Source organism: Diadema antillarum, unplaced genomic scaffold (assembly GCF_040938485.1).
Source record: "Diadema antillarum isolate AM-2024a unplaced genomic scaffold, OU_Dant_1.0 seq00001350_RagTag, whole genome shotgun sequence".
In the NCBI taxonomy this organism is placed as follows: domain Eukaryota; kingdom Metazoa; phylum Echinodermata; class Echinoidea; order Diadematoida; family Diadematidae; genus Diadema; species Diadema antillarum.
Window position 1 is genome coordinate 51,306 of NW_027272115.1, and position 16,822 is coordinate 68,127.

Consider the following 16,822-nt stretch of genomic DNA (forward strand, 5'->3'; position numbering starts at 1 on the left):
GTGAACCCGATCCTCACGTCGGCTCTTTCTCGGAAATCTACCCGTGAGAGGAAATTTGTTCTTGCAGATGAGGAATGAGGATGCTTGTGGATAGGAGAGAGAAAACGTGCCAAGCACAAAATTTAAATGTCAGACTGCATTTTATTTTGTCTTGAAGTACCTACAAAGAGAAATTGTGAAAAAAAAAAGCATAGAGGTTTTCAGGGAAAAAACAAACTAAATCAGGACATGAGAAAATATGTGCCATGACATATACCATGTTAGTTAACTTTTATATGGGCTTTGTGCAAGGATAGCTCAGCAAAGTGAAACGCTGGGAATTAATGGTCGCATAGAATGAAGGGAACACACCAGTGGATTATACACATGTGCTGGAAAATGGACCTACTAGGAATAACCGTTGTTTAATGTTTGGAAATTAACATTTGTGAACTTCGAGCTATTGTTATAATGGACAGAGTTGCCTAACACCAACCATTGTTGAGGCACTGGTGTTATGTGACATAGTCTGCAACATCAGCGGCTTTGGATGTTGTATACGAAGTTGAATATTTCTGTAAGAGTTTGTGTGTCTGTGTGTGTGAATTGTAATGGCGATGGAGCCGGCCCCATCGCCAGCAGTGCGCAACCCCATCATCCTGTGCCGCACGTGTGGGCAGCGCCACCATCTCCATGACAACCATGTGTACGAGTACTGCGACGTTGTGGACGAAGAGCTGGCATGCAATGTCTGTCTGCAGCCGCTGGTCAATCCCATGGACACAATGTGCGGCCACACGTTCTGCATGCGCTGCTTGCGCAGTGTCCTGCACCTGCACAAGTTCTGCCCCATTGACCGCCGGCCCCTGACCAGCCAGGACTGCCGGTCATCGAGCTTGATAGTGCGGAGGTGAGTTTAGCAAAATATCTTAATTTATAAAGCAGGTAAGAAACTTTTAGATCACACCGTCTTTCCAAATGGGCTAGTTAAAGGTTACGCAATGGACTATTTGACAAGGAGGAAAGAATACACTGTATTATCAACTGTTTTGTTTTCTGTTGAACACTTCAGTTTTAATACAGTTAAAGTGTTTATTTCACTTCTGGATTCTCTCTTCTTTCAACTTCCATTCAATCGCCCTCAATTATACTTAAAAGACATCTGTTCCACGTAAGAGTTATTTACAAACTTGTGCAATGAACCATCTTCTATAATAAGTACGGTACATAAGCATAAATTGTATATAGATCCGTGTACAAATTTTTGTATCCATGTCGCTGTACAATGTATACAAGTGATGTATGTTACCTGTCAGTCGTTCTACAAATTAGGCGTTGGGCCGGCGTTTTTATAGTGATTAGTGGGTGCTCATCCCTTTCCATGGTCCCAAACCAATGCTTCGTCACCGACCGTATGCAGTCAAGAATTTATCATTGCCACTCTCAGCTAGAGTGGGCAGAGAGCTACAAGTGCTCTTGATGTTAAGTGTCTCTCACGAGATTAATGACAAGTACAGGTAGTCAAGTTAAAGGCTGCTAATTAGCTGCTGCAAGAGGTTTTTCATCAAATCCACTACACACTGTCAGTTTGGATTGGCTGGAGAGTGAGAAAGAGGGAGCTGGAGGTGGGGTGGGGGGGGGGGGAAGGAAGGGAGGAGAACTCTTGGCCAAATATGGTATGATTTATACTATTCAAACATTTTGTCTGTTTTCCAACCTGAGTTTAATAAAAAAAGAAAAAGAAAAAAAAGGTAGTTCATTACAGTGTACATGTACGTAGTTGTACACTTAAATGGGCTTGTCAAATACCGGTTAGTGATTGGCTAAACACAGTCACGTGATGGAGGCAAATTGGTGAATATGTTCGCCCATGGGTAGAACATATTGTAATGTTCTCCCATGATGGGAAAACATTTTTCGTGTACAATTATAGCAAATGACAAACGATACCAAACGATTGAACAGTCATATATTTTAACGCAATCGTAGAATAATTTTGCCTATTCCATACAATGTGAAAGCAAATTTGACTATAAAACCCATAAAATATAACAGATGGTGACTTTTATTGGCGGGAACATGTACCAAACGTTCCACCCTCAGGGTTTGAAATGTCATTTTGGGAGGCTATAAGTCCCTCAATACATACATGTACATGTAGCATTTCAAACCCTTCGGGTGGAACATTCGGTATGTTCCCTCCCCCACCAGTCATCATGTTGTGCATACAATGTACAGTGTACATGACCTGTGCTGTGTCTCTTCCATTGGATTGAAACCCTGAGTGCACTTTGTACTTTATAGTTGGTGTTTTTCTGTTGTTGATGCTGGAATCGTTTAAGAAGAAAAAAAAGAAGAAAAAGAAGAAGATAAATCGTATCATGGTAGTAGAACTAAAGTCCAAGTGTGACCAAGATTTTGTAAACCTTGGACTGACTCATACTCGCAATACTGTATGTACCAACAGATTGTAAGTTTGAGATAGCAATTTGCATCCAATAGCCTAAATCTCCTTTCTGCACATGTTGTAGTGCATGCTTACAAGGTCTGTACACAGGCCGTGCTGTATTACAAATACAATGCAGAGTTTGTATATATTGTCATAGCATCGAAATTGTGTGGGGTGCATGATTGATATTGATCAGTTAAAAGATGCATCTTGTTAGCCATTGAAAGGGGGTTCAGAAATTAGATGCATGTTGTTGAAAGTACACAGTTATTAAAGGCTTAAATTATATATTTTACTGATCACAAAGTCTAATTTCTTACAGTGATGGAGTTTGATTATCAACAAATAATATTGTGTCTTGCTAATTAAACATGGTACATCATTATTTTGTTATCTTTCGTGCAATGTTTCATTTTAGGCATCTGTTCAAATGTTGGATTTGGAAAGAATTTGTTTGCTATACAGTGTAGGCCTACCCCATGACATACTACACTGTAGTAAGTGACGGTGGCACTATGTCAGTTGTACACTGGTGCATCAATGTACAACTTGTATCGATAGCACCAAATTTCAATCATTTATTCTAGGAGGCCTAAATTTGAGTCCAGCTACAAAATAGCTATTTCCACAGGCGTACACAGTAAACTGTTCACCTGTACGTATTTGATTGACTTTCTTGCGTAAATCTGTGACAGTTTGGCCTCTAAAAATGCATTGATGCACATGTGTTCATACTTGTGCTGTAATAGCTTTTGGACCTCTAACCCTTTCCATGCTTTTGTTCAGTGTTTGGTACTCATGGCGGACCTGCTTTCTTCACTGATTAGCACACATGTCTTGAAACCTTTTGTCAATGAATAGACATTTAATACCAGATCCCTATTGTGTCCCCATCGATGGCCTTCCCAGTTATTGCTGAGCATTATACATTGTACATTACTACAGACTGTATGCCCGAGTGTACAAATTGAATGTACAGTACCGGTAATGTTGTAATGGGTTTATGGTTGCTATTAACAAAGTGAAAAAAGTTTGGCTGGGCATACAATACCGGTACACAGTGTAATGTATACTGTGTACGTTTTTAGACCGGAAAAAAACAACAACAAATAATACAAAACATTTTATCATTTTGAGTACAGACACACAGGGTACTGTACAATGTAGTTTTCTGTGGGTGGAGGAGAGCATCCCGATTGCATACTGTATCATGTACTCAAAAGTGTTGACCTGGTTTATAAATATTCCATCACTGTAAAACACAAATTTTAGGGTTTTTGTTTTAATAATTCTGTGAAATTCGCAAAATATTGAGCTACAATGTTGTACACAGTAAGATTCACAACTCAATCAAAATGCACACAAATGTTCTTGTCTACGCTACATGTGTTCATAGAATGGCAGTGTCAATTAATGAAATACTGCGAAATCAGGCCATCAACTCCAATTTGCAAAAATGTTATAAAGCAAATGTTTCTGGTTTTAGTATAATGTTTATGATTGCGAGTAAATGACTAAAGATTCATGACAATGATTTTGATCTAGTCAGTATCAACCCCCTTAATTACATTTTTGCATAAATTTAAACTTCCCAGATACTTAATCTATGTTGGGTTTAATCTGTTGATGACAGGCTGATTCTGCTACAACAGGCATTCCCCATAGACATCTGCTCGAGTATAGTGGAGACTAGTATTCAAGGGATTAAGCATGCTATCATTAACCCCCAAGTTGATTGATTCTTCTGAAGTCTCTGATATGGCTCTTTAAATGAAAGGACAGCACCCCCTTTATGATAATGTTTCATTTGAACCCGTCACAGTTTTCAGTATGTAAGACGGTCATTCTAGAGGATTGCCCTCCCGTAGGGAATCCCTCGCCTTTCTCCTGGTATCGTATGATTCATCCCAAATTAATAAACGGGGGTAACCAGCTTAAAGTAGCAGACGCGCTAACAGATGCTCGCCAGCAAGTAACCGATACCGCCATCGTTATGTCAATGGACTCATCCGGGTATTGTCCATTGTCTGGCGTTCTCATCCTTTGGTCCCCGCGACTCCAACGCCCGGAGGCTAAACGTGAATCATGCATGAGACGGAGCAGAGCGCTCGGCAGACGTGCCGATGATATTGTCTTCCCTCCATCTCGATCCCTTACCTTCCTCCGCGTCTCCCCCACCCCCATCTTACCTACACTACCTTCCACCATCCAACCTCTCCTCGCAATCTCCAGTTGCTTTCCCGGAATCTCATTTTCCCCAGCTTTAATTCCCCCTCACTTCAAGGTTTTTATGAGGAAGATAAACATGGAAGGGTCATCAATTAGGCCAATTCCCTCTCCCTTTCTCTAGCTTCCTTTCTTTCTGTTATTGCGTTGATCGTGCAGTGGAAATTAATCTTGCCGGAGATGATTCGCTGGCCGCACTCCGTGCAGGGTGAAACTTCGTTGTTGTGTTTTAAAATGAGTGCATAATGTGCACTGACTATGAAATGTACTGGGTAACGGTGGTGTGGTGGTGACCGTCCTTGTTCACTTTGTTATGTAATGTCTTGTATGATATTATTCATTTAATAATAATTCAAACAAATGTATGATAAAAGAAGATTCGACATGCTTGAACTTTTTTTAACCCACTACTGGTACATACTGTACAAGTGTACACTAACGTGTACCTGCTCACTAAGGGCAGACAAGGTGTCATGTTTGGCAGATTACACAGGAAGCAGACCTGTACTGTCCCAGCGGTATGTTATTTTTTTGTGCAATTTGTATAAAGTGAACTTCGATGAGTATGAGGTGTCGTGGGGATTACACTTTCTTTTCTTTTCTTTTCTTTTCTTCTGGTGTGAAACAAAGTTGCCTCCCAGTGTTGTGTGCTGTACGTGTACACAGGGTAAAATGTGTGCATATTATGTACGATATGTACACTGTATGTACATGTAGGTCTGCATGCTCTACAGTTTTACAGGTCATACACATCTGGCAATAATGGCTTATAATTGAATTCAATATGAATGTACACTGTAGTTTCTTCTTCCAAGCACAAATTGTAAGAATTTCAAGTTGTGGACCTGTTGTCATTTTGAGGTGTTCATACAGTGTAGTACATGTTCTGTGTCCCTGTATTGTACCTACCGTACATTGTATACGGTACACACTGTACGTATAAAGTCTGTACAAAATAGGTCTACAAATGTGTACATTGTACATTGTACAATCTGTACAAAGTATTAATATTCCTGTACACCCTGTATTCTATGTATCGTATGCAGTAAAGATACCACAACACCCTACACACATTGTACACTCCTTTTTTATGTCCATTAGATCCCTCCTTTGACCTGTAGTTGTGAAGTGTTGAAACAAATGCTCTGGCACTGGGCTTTTAAGTACCGGTACCAGAACTTGTTTGTGTGTTTTTATGAGACGTGTATTGTGATACTAATCACTATCATGTGTGTGATTATTTAACCCCTAGGATGCTGGACAGACTGATTGTAATGTGCCCCAACACAGATTTCTGTACTGCCAAGGTGCCACGCAGTGAGCTGGAGCCCCACTTAGCCAACAGGTGTCCAGGCCGAATAGGTAAGGGAGAGAAATTCTACATTGTATGTATGGGTCACATGGTGAGCTACAGTTGTACGTTAAAGGCATACAATCGTGGCAAGTGGTTTGTGCGGCACGGAGACGAAAGCAACACGCTGCCTCCCCCATTCTGTATCAAATGTAGTGACCCCGAATGAGAATAGCGGTGGCTCAATGGGTCAGCGAACAACACTCTAGACTACAAGAGTTCTGTGCTACAAAGCTCCTGACCCAAAATGGCTGTCCGAGCGAGCCTCGAGAGCTTCCGAATGGACGCACACTCTCAGTGCGCATGAGCATGGAGAGAGGCCAAAAGAGCCACGCGTCGTCTGGCCTCTCTCCTCCAGTCACCGCAGCTCGTGGTCACAATGTTTGTGTATGATGCGTACACACTCACGCACATACACACACGTGTCTCAGTGGCAGCATTGTCCCACACGTTTATGGATATAGCACCGAGTCTGGCATTGCGCAATTACATGCACAAACTTCGGTCGTTTGGAGTTTACGTACCATTAGGGATGACGATCGTCTGCCTTTAAGCCGTTGAAGACCGATACTCGGGCAGGTGTCTATGAAAAATACGTGCTTTAGCAAAATGAGTCCATCCTCAACAGGTTAAAACCTGTACAGGATTTATCATACAGCTGGGATGATTTGTTTAATGTCATGCCTCTATTTACTATGTAGGAAGTGTGTTAATGCTTTTGATTTTATCTCCTATGTACCTGGTATGCACTTAAAATGATAAATTGCATTCACAGGAAAAGGTAAAAGAAATTCAAGCTTCATAATGTCTTCAATCTCACTTGATGAATTCAGTGGCATTATTTCTTTTGTTAAAAACAAAAGAAATAAATAGAAAGATAACGAAATGACACCCGGAAGTGGCACCAGAAATATTGATTGCGCACCCCCCCCCCCCCCCCCCCCCCCCACAGAATTCCTGGATTGGCCCCTTGAATTTGATACGAGTTTATAATAGCCATAAGGTATAGAAGTGGTATTATGTTGCCAGTCCTGAGCATAACGTGCAACACATTTGTAGTCTGACTGTTGATGTAGTTTCATCGCTGTTATTTTTTGTTTTGTTTTTCTGTTTTGTTTTTCTGTATTTTTAATGATAGCAAAACTGAAGCACCCCCTCACCCTTTCTCAGAGCCTCCGGTGTCGTCGGGGCAGCTCGTGTAATCAATTTGTTGTTTATTCAGAGATTACAACGATGGCATTCCAGTCATGCATTTAATAATTAATCAGATCTCAGGGCAAAATCTGTGTACCATGAATGCATTATAAATGCATGTGGAACATTCATTTGATGGTCTCATACAACATGTGCAGTGTGTGTATATTCTGTGAATCGTGTGCATTGTTGTACATTTGTATAGCCGCACCAGCGAGAAATGGCGGTGTCTAGTCTTTGAAAAAAGCAAATCAATATAAGAAGGCCTTGATTGGGGGACATCAATATATGTGTGATATAAAAAAAGGGGGAAAATGTTGAGTGGTGGTCGTACTGTTTGTTTACCTTCGGACAGTGTTTGGTAATCAATGTTCACGAGGATGTTGTGCAGTAATGAATAGGAGACACACATTCCATACTGTATGCTGTACTTGTGGAAAGATGCTTGTTGGTACACTGAGAGTCACAGGTTAGCTATCAAGGGAGGATGCTATCGTACAAACTCACTTGCCTATCAGCCAGCAGGGCTACCATTGTAAGTTACTGCTGGGCAAGTAAAATTGAATTGCATTCAATAGAAATTCCTTCTTGATAACAATAGTGATTTCTTTTTTTTTATGAAAGCAGAAAGTTCAGAAAGGTAAATGTAATAGTGAAAATATCTGAAAAAAAAATGGACAAAGTTTTAAATTGTGACAGTTTAGAGACAAATTGGGAACTCCGTGTGATGTAAAAAAGCAGGTGTAGCACAGCTTCCATGGTTTGATGTACCGGTATACCGTACTATATTTAAACTTTCCCACTAGACTTTAATATTTGAGCACCTGTAGACAGAACTCATCCATAGAAGCTCAATATTTTGCAAATAAATCTGTTGCTTTGAAGAGAATGGAGAGGCGCTCAACACCAGTGTGGCTGATTTTGTTGCTGGTGGTTCACTCTCCCATGAGCAGGTTTTCTGCTCTCAAAAAAAAAAACACAACAAAACAAAACAAATCAATACAAAAAGCAAAACAAAACAAATCAATACAAAAAAAAACAAAAGAAAAAAAAAACACACAAAAAAGAACAAACAAAAATGCAAAAGCAAACAATAGAGAGAGTCTGCAATAGAGAGCTTCAAAATACAGGCAAAGTAGAAAGTTGTATTTAGAGGGATGGTACAGTATTGGTGGAGACAAGAATTGGGCTTTTAACTTTTTGCAAGATACCAAGAAAACACATACACTATGGTACAGAGCATACCATTTTAAGAGGAATTCAAAGTTTATTTGATGAAAATCGGGTTTGGAATGACTGAAACATCCAAAAACAAAGTAAAACAAAGCGATCGTAATAAAGTGTGGGTCCCACAATTTATGAGAATCGCTCTGTTTTGGATATCTCAGCCCCTTCAAAACCAATTTTCATCAAATAAACGTTGGAATCCTTCATGGAATTACATGCTCTTTCATATTTCATGAGAGGTTTCTCATTATCTCACCAAAAATGTTAGAAACCTGAAATTAGGTCTCAACCAAAACTACATTGTATATTGTATATGATTGTTATTGTAGATAAGCACTTGAATTTTCAACAACACATTAAGAACTCATGTCGTTCTGCTGCTTGGGGTATCTGTAAAATTGGTAAAATCCGTAAGTTATTGGATCAGTCTTCCACTGAACGTCTCATCCACGCATTTGTTTCTTCCCACCTTGACTACTGCAATTCCCTTCTTGTTGGTCTCCCTGCTTCTAGTATTGCACCACTTCAAAGAATTCAAAACACAGCTGCTAGGCTTGTAACCCTTACAAAAAGATCTGACCACATTACTCCTGTTCTCCAATCCCTCCACTGGCTCCCCATACATCAACGTATCACCTTCAAAATCCTCCTTATCGTTTACAAGATATGTAATAATCTTGCTCCATCTTACCTCAAAGACTTAATTTCTTTCCGCTCCTCTACTTCAACCCGTTCTCTTCGTTCTTCCTCCACTCTCCAACTATCACATGGTCCCCGCACCTGCACCCGCTATGGTGATAGGGCTTTTTCTGTTATTTCCCCGTCTCTCTGGAATAAACTTCCTCTCCATATTCGTAATGCTGATAACGTTGATAAGTTCAAGTCATCGTTGAAACTTATCTGTTTACTCAACTTTAATTATGTTGTTTTGCTGTTGCATGTTATATCATAATTTGTATATTTACATAATGCTGTATTTTATTTTAATGTCATACTTCTTTTTTTTTTCCGGATCAATGCGCTTAGAAACATCAGTATTAAGCGCTATATAAATGTTATTCATTATCATTATCATTATTATGATCCCTTTAACATGTTATACATTGTACACTGTAGTACACATACATTGTAGCTCAAGAGGCTGACAAAGAACTGTACCGTGAGAGTCAGAGAACCAGAATGTTTACAGTTGGAATTAATAAAGCAAGGTAAATGCTTGATGAGAGGGAAATGATTTGAAGTAAAACGTAAAATCCTTTCCTTCATACATTGTACCTGGTATCAACAGAGTAATGATGTGGTTGACAACGGTTTCAGCATTCCAACCACTTGAGTAAAAAAGTTTAATGCTAAAAATGAACAGCAGTCTTTTTCTGTTAAATTATTCGTTATCTACCATTTAATATAGCATATATTCAGAGATGCCAAGTTCAAAAAACTTTTATGAGTGAGATTTTCATGACTCGGCGTTTCGGCGCTCGCGTACGAGGAGGGTGTCATCCCTCCCATGGTAGGGAGCTTTTTTGAATTATTAGCTCTTAATGATGCGATCTGGTGCATACTTAAGTGACTATTTTTTACTAATTTTGAAAGACAAAAGGAAAATATACCTTCAATTGCAACTATCACTTGAATCCTTTGATCTATACTCCTTATTTTTGGCACAAATTGCAGACTTCACCCGATGCGTGAGAAAAATGGGTGCCCTGCGTGAGATCGTGAGACAGGCCCTAAATGCTTGAGTCTCACGTAGAATGCGTGAGACTTGGTAGCTCTGTATATTGTGACTTTCATGTTCCTTTTAAAGGTCCTGTTTACCTTTGGGAGCACTTGAGTCGACTGTGATTTTTGTTGTTGTTGAAAGTTCAAGATTGGTACTTTTGATGCGTACATGTACAAGTAGGTCAGTTGTATCACAAAACATCCTACCGCCACAATTTTTTCAATTTATAAACCTATGTGTAAAATATAAGGAAGTATCCCTTTTTTTTTTCAATAAACCATAACTGTAGACTGTTTAGTTACAGTATTATATTGTTCACATTTTGTATTTTACAATTCTTAACATTGATTGTAGCTGTTCAAATCTTTACATTGGCTGTTTCTATCCCTAACTCACATTTTAGAACTATTTTGAAGCACTAATACCCATTGCTGGGTTTTTGTTTCATCTGCAAATGGTAAATTATGCCTTTAATAAACTTTAATGGAGACTTGTCGCCTTGCCCAAGGAGGCTGGTAGGGCTGAATGCTTACCAGGTATTCAGTCACATGTTTTCCCTTTATTTTCCTAACATCGTCAAATTGCCATCGCCGTCAAAACCCATCTGAGGATACTACTTGATGCATGGTGTTGTGTGATAATGATAATAACAGGGCCGGTAGTGGGAAGAGATGTCCTTATACTGGTTGAGGCAACTCAGGGTGAATGAGTTCCTATTGCTGTCATTTCGCTGTCGTTATCGTTTCGCGGACATTTGATCTTTTGTGCATCTAACTCTCCATATTCTCCCCACGCCCATTATAAAGAACGAAACTTTAATGTTTAACGGGAAACTATAATCCACCTTAATGAGAAAGTGTCTGCGCAGTCTTCAAACTAAACGAGCAGAACAACATAAGCCCTTGATTTGTTTTGGCAGTTGGTGTTTGTTTTGTAGGAGAATCTACAATGTAGTCGTTGCACCGTTTTACTCTCAACAGTCGAGTCAAGTAGCTCTGTAGTTTGATATGATGTATGTCATTTTTATGAGTCTCAAGCCCTTTTTACACTTGTGTTTCTTAACCCCGGACTTTCTCTGACCCAGGACTATCGTTAGTCCTGTACCCATTTTTTCAGCTTTTTACACTGGCCAATTAGTCCCGTACTATCTCTTGTCCGGGGCTAAGGAGAAAACTGACCTTTTTACACTCGTATTTCTTAGCCCCGGACTTTCCAAACCACATGAATATTCATGATTACGCTGTGCACTGTACACGTACACGCACGCACCGGCAGCACTTGATTACCTCGTTTCTGATTGGTCAGTGGGGGTTGGACTTCGTCTCTGTCGCTTAGCCCCGGATTATTTTTTCGTTCTGTTTACACTCACTTGCTTGGCACCGCTATTGCGGTGCTAACCCTGCTATATTGCAGGGCCAGATAGTACCGGACTATCGGTGGGGCTAGCCCACTTTGGCAAAAACGAGTGTAAACAGAAAGTGGGCTAAGGATAGTCCCGTACCAACGGTGGGGCTAAGGCCCCCTCTTAGCCCCACCGTGGTCCGTTGGTACGGGACTAAGCAAAAATTTACAAGTGTAAAAAGCCCTTGAGACATGTGTACAGGGTGTTTTCTCACTGTTTTATGAGCCTCCTACTTGCCTTTTGATAATTTTACAAATTACATCCCACAACATTCCAGTGAACAGCTACATGTCACAAAGTGGCTTGTCAATCTTAACATGCAACTCTTGATCAATAGACTTTGGTGATACATTACAGGTACGTTACAAAAGTACTTTGGCAGTTTCTTATGGGTACCACCACTCAGACTGACTGCCAACTCATACCCAGAAATGGAACAAAACTTACATTATATAGTAAGAAAATGCCTGGTACACCACCAGTGCTGATTGCGATTTCAAAGTATTTGTGAAAGAGATGCTTCAAGTTTGCTTTCAGAGTTTATGAGACCAGGACAAAATAAAGGAAGTTAAAATGGGCTTGAAACATGCCCCTGATTAGTGTGCATTGCACTGTATGATATACGGGTACATTGAAAAAATGGGTGCTGTTCGTTATTCCGAAGGTTCGCTATTCCGAAGGTTCATTATTCCGAAGGGTCGTTAATCCGTAACACGCAAATTCCCTATACCTACAGGTTCGTTAATCCGAAAATTTGTGGCGCTATTCCGAAGGTTCGTTATTCCGAAGATTGGTTAATCCGAAAATGAAATTTGGAACAATGAACCTTCGGAATAACAAATCTTAGGAATAAAGAGCCTTCGGAATAACGAACCTTCGGAATAACGAGCTGTAACCGAAAAAACAAGGGTCGGGTGAAGCACTACATGGTATGTTTTTTGAGGACCGGTACTGCAGATTATTTTCTGCTCATGAAGCTGCAGTTTACTTCGAAATTTAGAACTTTGAATTACCCCCACCCCACTCCATAAAAAAGTGAAATTTTGTTGATAATTGATATCTATCTAGGTACTTCATGTTCCTAACAATATCTACACTGTATCTTGTGAAGTAGCATCTTCAAAATGAAATACTTAGCAGCAGTTTTACACCCGTTGTGTGTCATTCATGTTAAAAGTACAACGGGTGTACATATTTTAAGGAAGGAGATTTTAAGGTTTTGGACAAGTGAAATATTGTTTTTCTCCCATGAAATCTTGTGATCAAGCAAGATCATCATGACAAAAGAATTAAAGCAGTTCTGCACTCAAGAATGTTGACATTCTCGTAGCATGATGTTCAAAAGTGTTTATGTGAGGTGAAGTGGCATTTTGCCATCATTTTTCTCAAGTGGTGACTTGTAAACCATGCATAGGCTTTAACAGGGATTTAAAGTGGCAGTTTCTTTCGGTCGTTGGATGACGCACGGACCGTGTTTAAGAGGCCCTGATGATAAACTGATCGGATAATTTGGCACGGGAATAGGCGACGGCAAGAGACGGCTGGGTCCCCCGGTAACGGTGGAAAATGTGCTGAATATTTAATGAGAGCCATCGTTCCCCATAGATCGCCCCCTTTAATGTGTATGTCGGTGGCAGAGCTCACATACAGTGTATTGTACATGCTCGTCACGGGAACATAAAATTTCATCTCGTGCTAAAAATATTGTGGATATATATGTCATCCACTGCTTGCATTCAGTGTGTTTCATCAATGCCTAGTCAACATTATTGATGGTGCCCCTTTACTCACAGAGGAGAAGACTCCACACTTCAAGTCTAACTTCATGATCTTTGACAGTGGTAAGGCTCTAGATCTGTCTTTGCCTCTGAGAAATGAACCAATTTACAAGCTGATTAAAAACGTGTTCAAGCTCTTGCACAGTTTAAGCTTCCAGGAATCGAAGCTTACACAGCGATGGAGTCTGAATGACTAATTTAATCATCACTGAAGATTCTTATATTTTTGCCACCGTCGAGGCAATTTTCGAAACTCAGTGTCACAGTCACTGCTGAGAGCCTCTTAAAGGGTGTGTACAGTTCTGGTCGAGGTGAAGATTTAGCTTTTAACGTCTTGCGAGATATTCAGAAACCACTCTATGAAATGTCAAAGAGCATGCAGTTCTAAGGGGTATCAAAAGTTTATTCGATGAAAATCGGTTTTGAAATGGCTGAGATATCCAAAAACAAGGTGAAACAAAGAGATCCTAATAAAGTTATGGCATGTCGCCTTTTATTATTCACACTTTTTTGGATATAATATCTCAGCCATTTGAAAAACAATTTTTATCAAAAAAATGTTGAATCCTTCTTTAAATTACATGGTCTTTCATATTTCGTAAGAGGCTTTTCATTATCTCACTTAGGAATGTTCAAAACATGAATCCCTACCTCAACCAGTACTGTACAGTCCCTTTAATATATTTTCTTCAGTCGATATTTCTCATGAAGAGTGGTGGATTAGAATTTCTGGAAGCTAGTTACATAGGGTTAAAGGTCTCCACAAGTGACAGTACAAGCATATTCAGTTTCAGGGATGAAATAGTATGTTGCATCTTGATCTACCATTGAATGGATGTTCTTATATATTTCTTCAAATACAATGCATTTCATATCGCTACATTGTATCTGCCAACATTATATGAACTTTCACAGAAGGACCTCACCTCAGAAGTTTATAGTTGGGATTTGAAAGCATTTGATAAGACAATAAGACTGTTATAAAGGATATACTGTGTAGGCTGCCTATCCCGAGGAGACAGAACAAGGCAAAGGCAGACTTTGCGTTAACTTCAAGGAAAGTGTTCGGAGCTGGGTTAACAATGACTATCATCACTTCACATTCAGTTTAAAAATCATGATTGAATTGAAAATGCTTGCATGTGAAGTGTATCAAGGTTTTCATTTAATGCAAAAGTTGATGAATCATACTGAATTTAACTGTGTCATACATATATGGTAATCAGTTTCACGGTGACACATACATGACTTTTTAACAGTTTTGTGTTCTTTGTATCCCTGCTGACTTCTTCAAAGTCCAGTGACATTAATTGACCCTTTACCACGCTTTATTCCCTGATTGCCACATCCCCCTGGAGTCCGGCTTTCCTCCCAATCTGTACTCATGTCTGGAAACTAATTGCCATTGAATGGAGATTACCTTATCTCCCTAATCCCTATTGTGAGACCATGGCCTTCCTGTTGGACTGAGGCCATTGTTATGCCTGCCTGAGTGGACTCATTTAGCTATTAGTACAGTGAAGTCAAGATCAGAATTATTACTGAAGGCTGATGAAAAAACAAACAAACAAACAAACAACATTGGGTTTGAATAGCTAACGGGTGAAACATGGCAGATTTATCAACTAACCATGAATACCAGGTACTGTATGCTCTGCCTTTCTGTATGGAAAAGAGCTGTGTGTACAAATTGTACATTGTATGGAATTTGAAACAAGCTGATTTGGGGCTGTTGGATTCTGTTGTCTCTCTGAGTTTTTATGTCAAGTCGTGCAGTATGTAGCCATGCATTTGTCAAAAATGATGAAAAGCAATGTTTGTTTAAAATGTATACATGTGTTTGCCTGTGTATGTCAGCTTGGTAGAACCTATGATGATGAATTCATTTTTTTTTTTTTTTTTTTTTGTTGGTCAAATTCTAACAGAATGAGCCAAACAAGTGAATTTATCCAAATATTCAAACCAATGGACCTGTTTTTTTTTTTTTCCCCTGATGATCAAATAAACAGGTTCCATGACGTTTGCTCCTGCAACAATTACTGCCATGAAACATGTGCATGCTTTTATATTAAAAGCCAAACATAAATTTTATACACAAACCTTACCTTAACCCTAATCCTAATCCTCACACCAAACTACAAGCGTGTATACAAAATTGTACCTGAAATCCTATCAAAACCCAAACCCTTGTCCGAAGTCCTTGGAGAAAATAAGAAAGGAGCAATCGTCGAAGGAACAAATGTCGTATTACCAAACAAACAAAGTCCCTAAAAATCACCTGTACTACATGTGCTGTACATACACTTTACTATTTTGCTGTAGATACCAACATTTGAAAAAATAAAGAAAAGAAAAAAAAAAACCAAAAACCTGCACAGGTCCCAAAGACTTCATTATAATGGGAGTCAAATGCTCTTTGTGTTTGATAACCTTTTGATTACCTTTGTGATATTCATAGTATAGGCCTATAGTGTGCATGTACAAAGTATGTTCGGCTGGCTTCCATTCATTTTGAGCTACTTGTTTTAATGTTTGCTGATCAGCACATTGGCTGGAAGTGGAATGATTAGTGTACCTAGATACAGATGCATCCCATTTAGTGCATTGCTGGAGACAAAATGTAGGCAGCAATGGACTGCATGTTTTCAGATTAATTTAATAAAATTCAGATTGTGCACTGCAGGTTTGTAGCAGACTGGAAAAGATTAATGTGTGCATTGGGTCCATGCCATCCTTTGCTGTATTACCACAGTCTTATCTTTGAGAGTGCATTATCACATACAATATGTTTGTGCATGATGAATCGACTTTGTGCCCATCTTTCAATCCATAATGTGAGGGCATAGGGCATCTTGCTAGAGAGGCACACTACAGTGTACAAGCACTGCACAAAATTTATTAATAGACTGTGTGATATTTGTGTGTGTGTGTGTGTGAAGCCTGAGAGTGAAATACATTACAGGTGTTTAATCATGGTATTAAATACAGCATGATATAGCCCTTGTCTTGTTCCCTGTAGGATTCGCATTGCGATGGCTATTGTGTCATTTTAGTGTTTCTCTGCAAATTCATGCATAATGTGCAATTTAGATAGTTGAACACTGTCTACAGTATCAGTATAACAATACCCTTTTGTCCAAATTCCTTGAAACATTGTGGAGCTTGTTTCACTGATTTTAAAGGTCCTGTTTACCTTTGGGAACAGTGACTTAAAAAATTTGTTAGTTATTTTGAAGCACTAATGCTGGGGTTTCGTTTTCATCAGCATATGGTAACTTATGCCTTTGATACCAAAGCATTTTTTTTTTTCGTGACTTTCAGCGTGACTCTCTTTCTAACTCTTTCCACACACACACACACAGAACCTCAATTTCATGTCCTATAGTATGTGGAGAAGAAAAGATTTTTGACTCTTTTATAAACCACTGCTGACAGAAATCTATTGGAACAAGAAGAGAAATTGAAAATTATCTTAATTAAAGGTGGGACCCAC

At 39.3% G+C, this 16,822-nt stretch overlaps 1 protein-coding gene across 1 annotated transcript in view; it reads left to right on the top strand.

Annotated features, from left to right (window-relative positions):
• Nucleotides 1–590: 590 nt before the first annotated feature.
• LOC139708584 (ligand of Numb protein X 2-like) overlaps nt 591–16,822 on the top strand; it is a 29,629-nt gene continuing 13,397 nt past the window's right edge. The window contains exons 1-2 of the mRNA XM_071620521.1: nt 591–889; nt 5,907–6,016. Coding sequence (XP_071476622.1) covers nt 591–889; nt 5,907–6,016 — 409 coding nt within the window. The remainder of the gene's footprint in view (nt 890–5,906; nt 6,017–16,822) is intronic.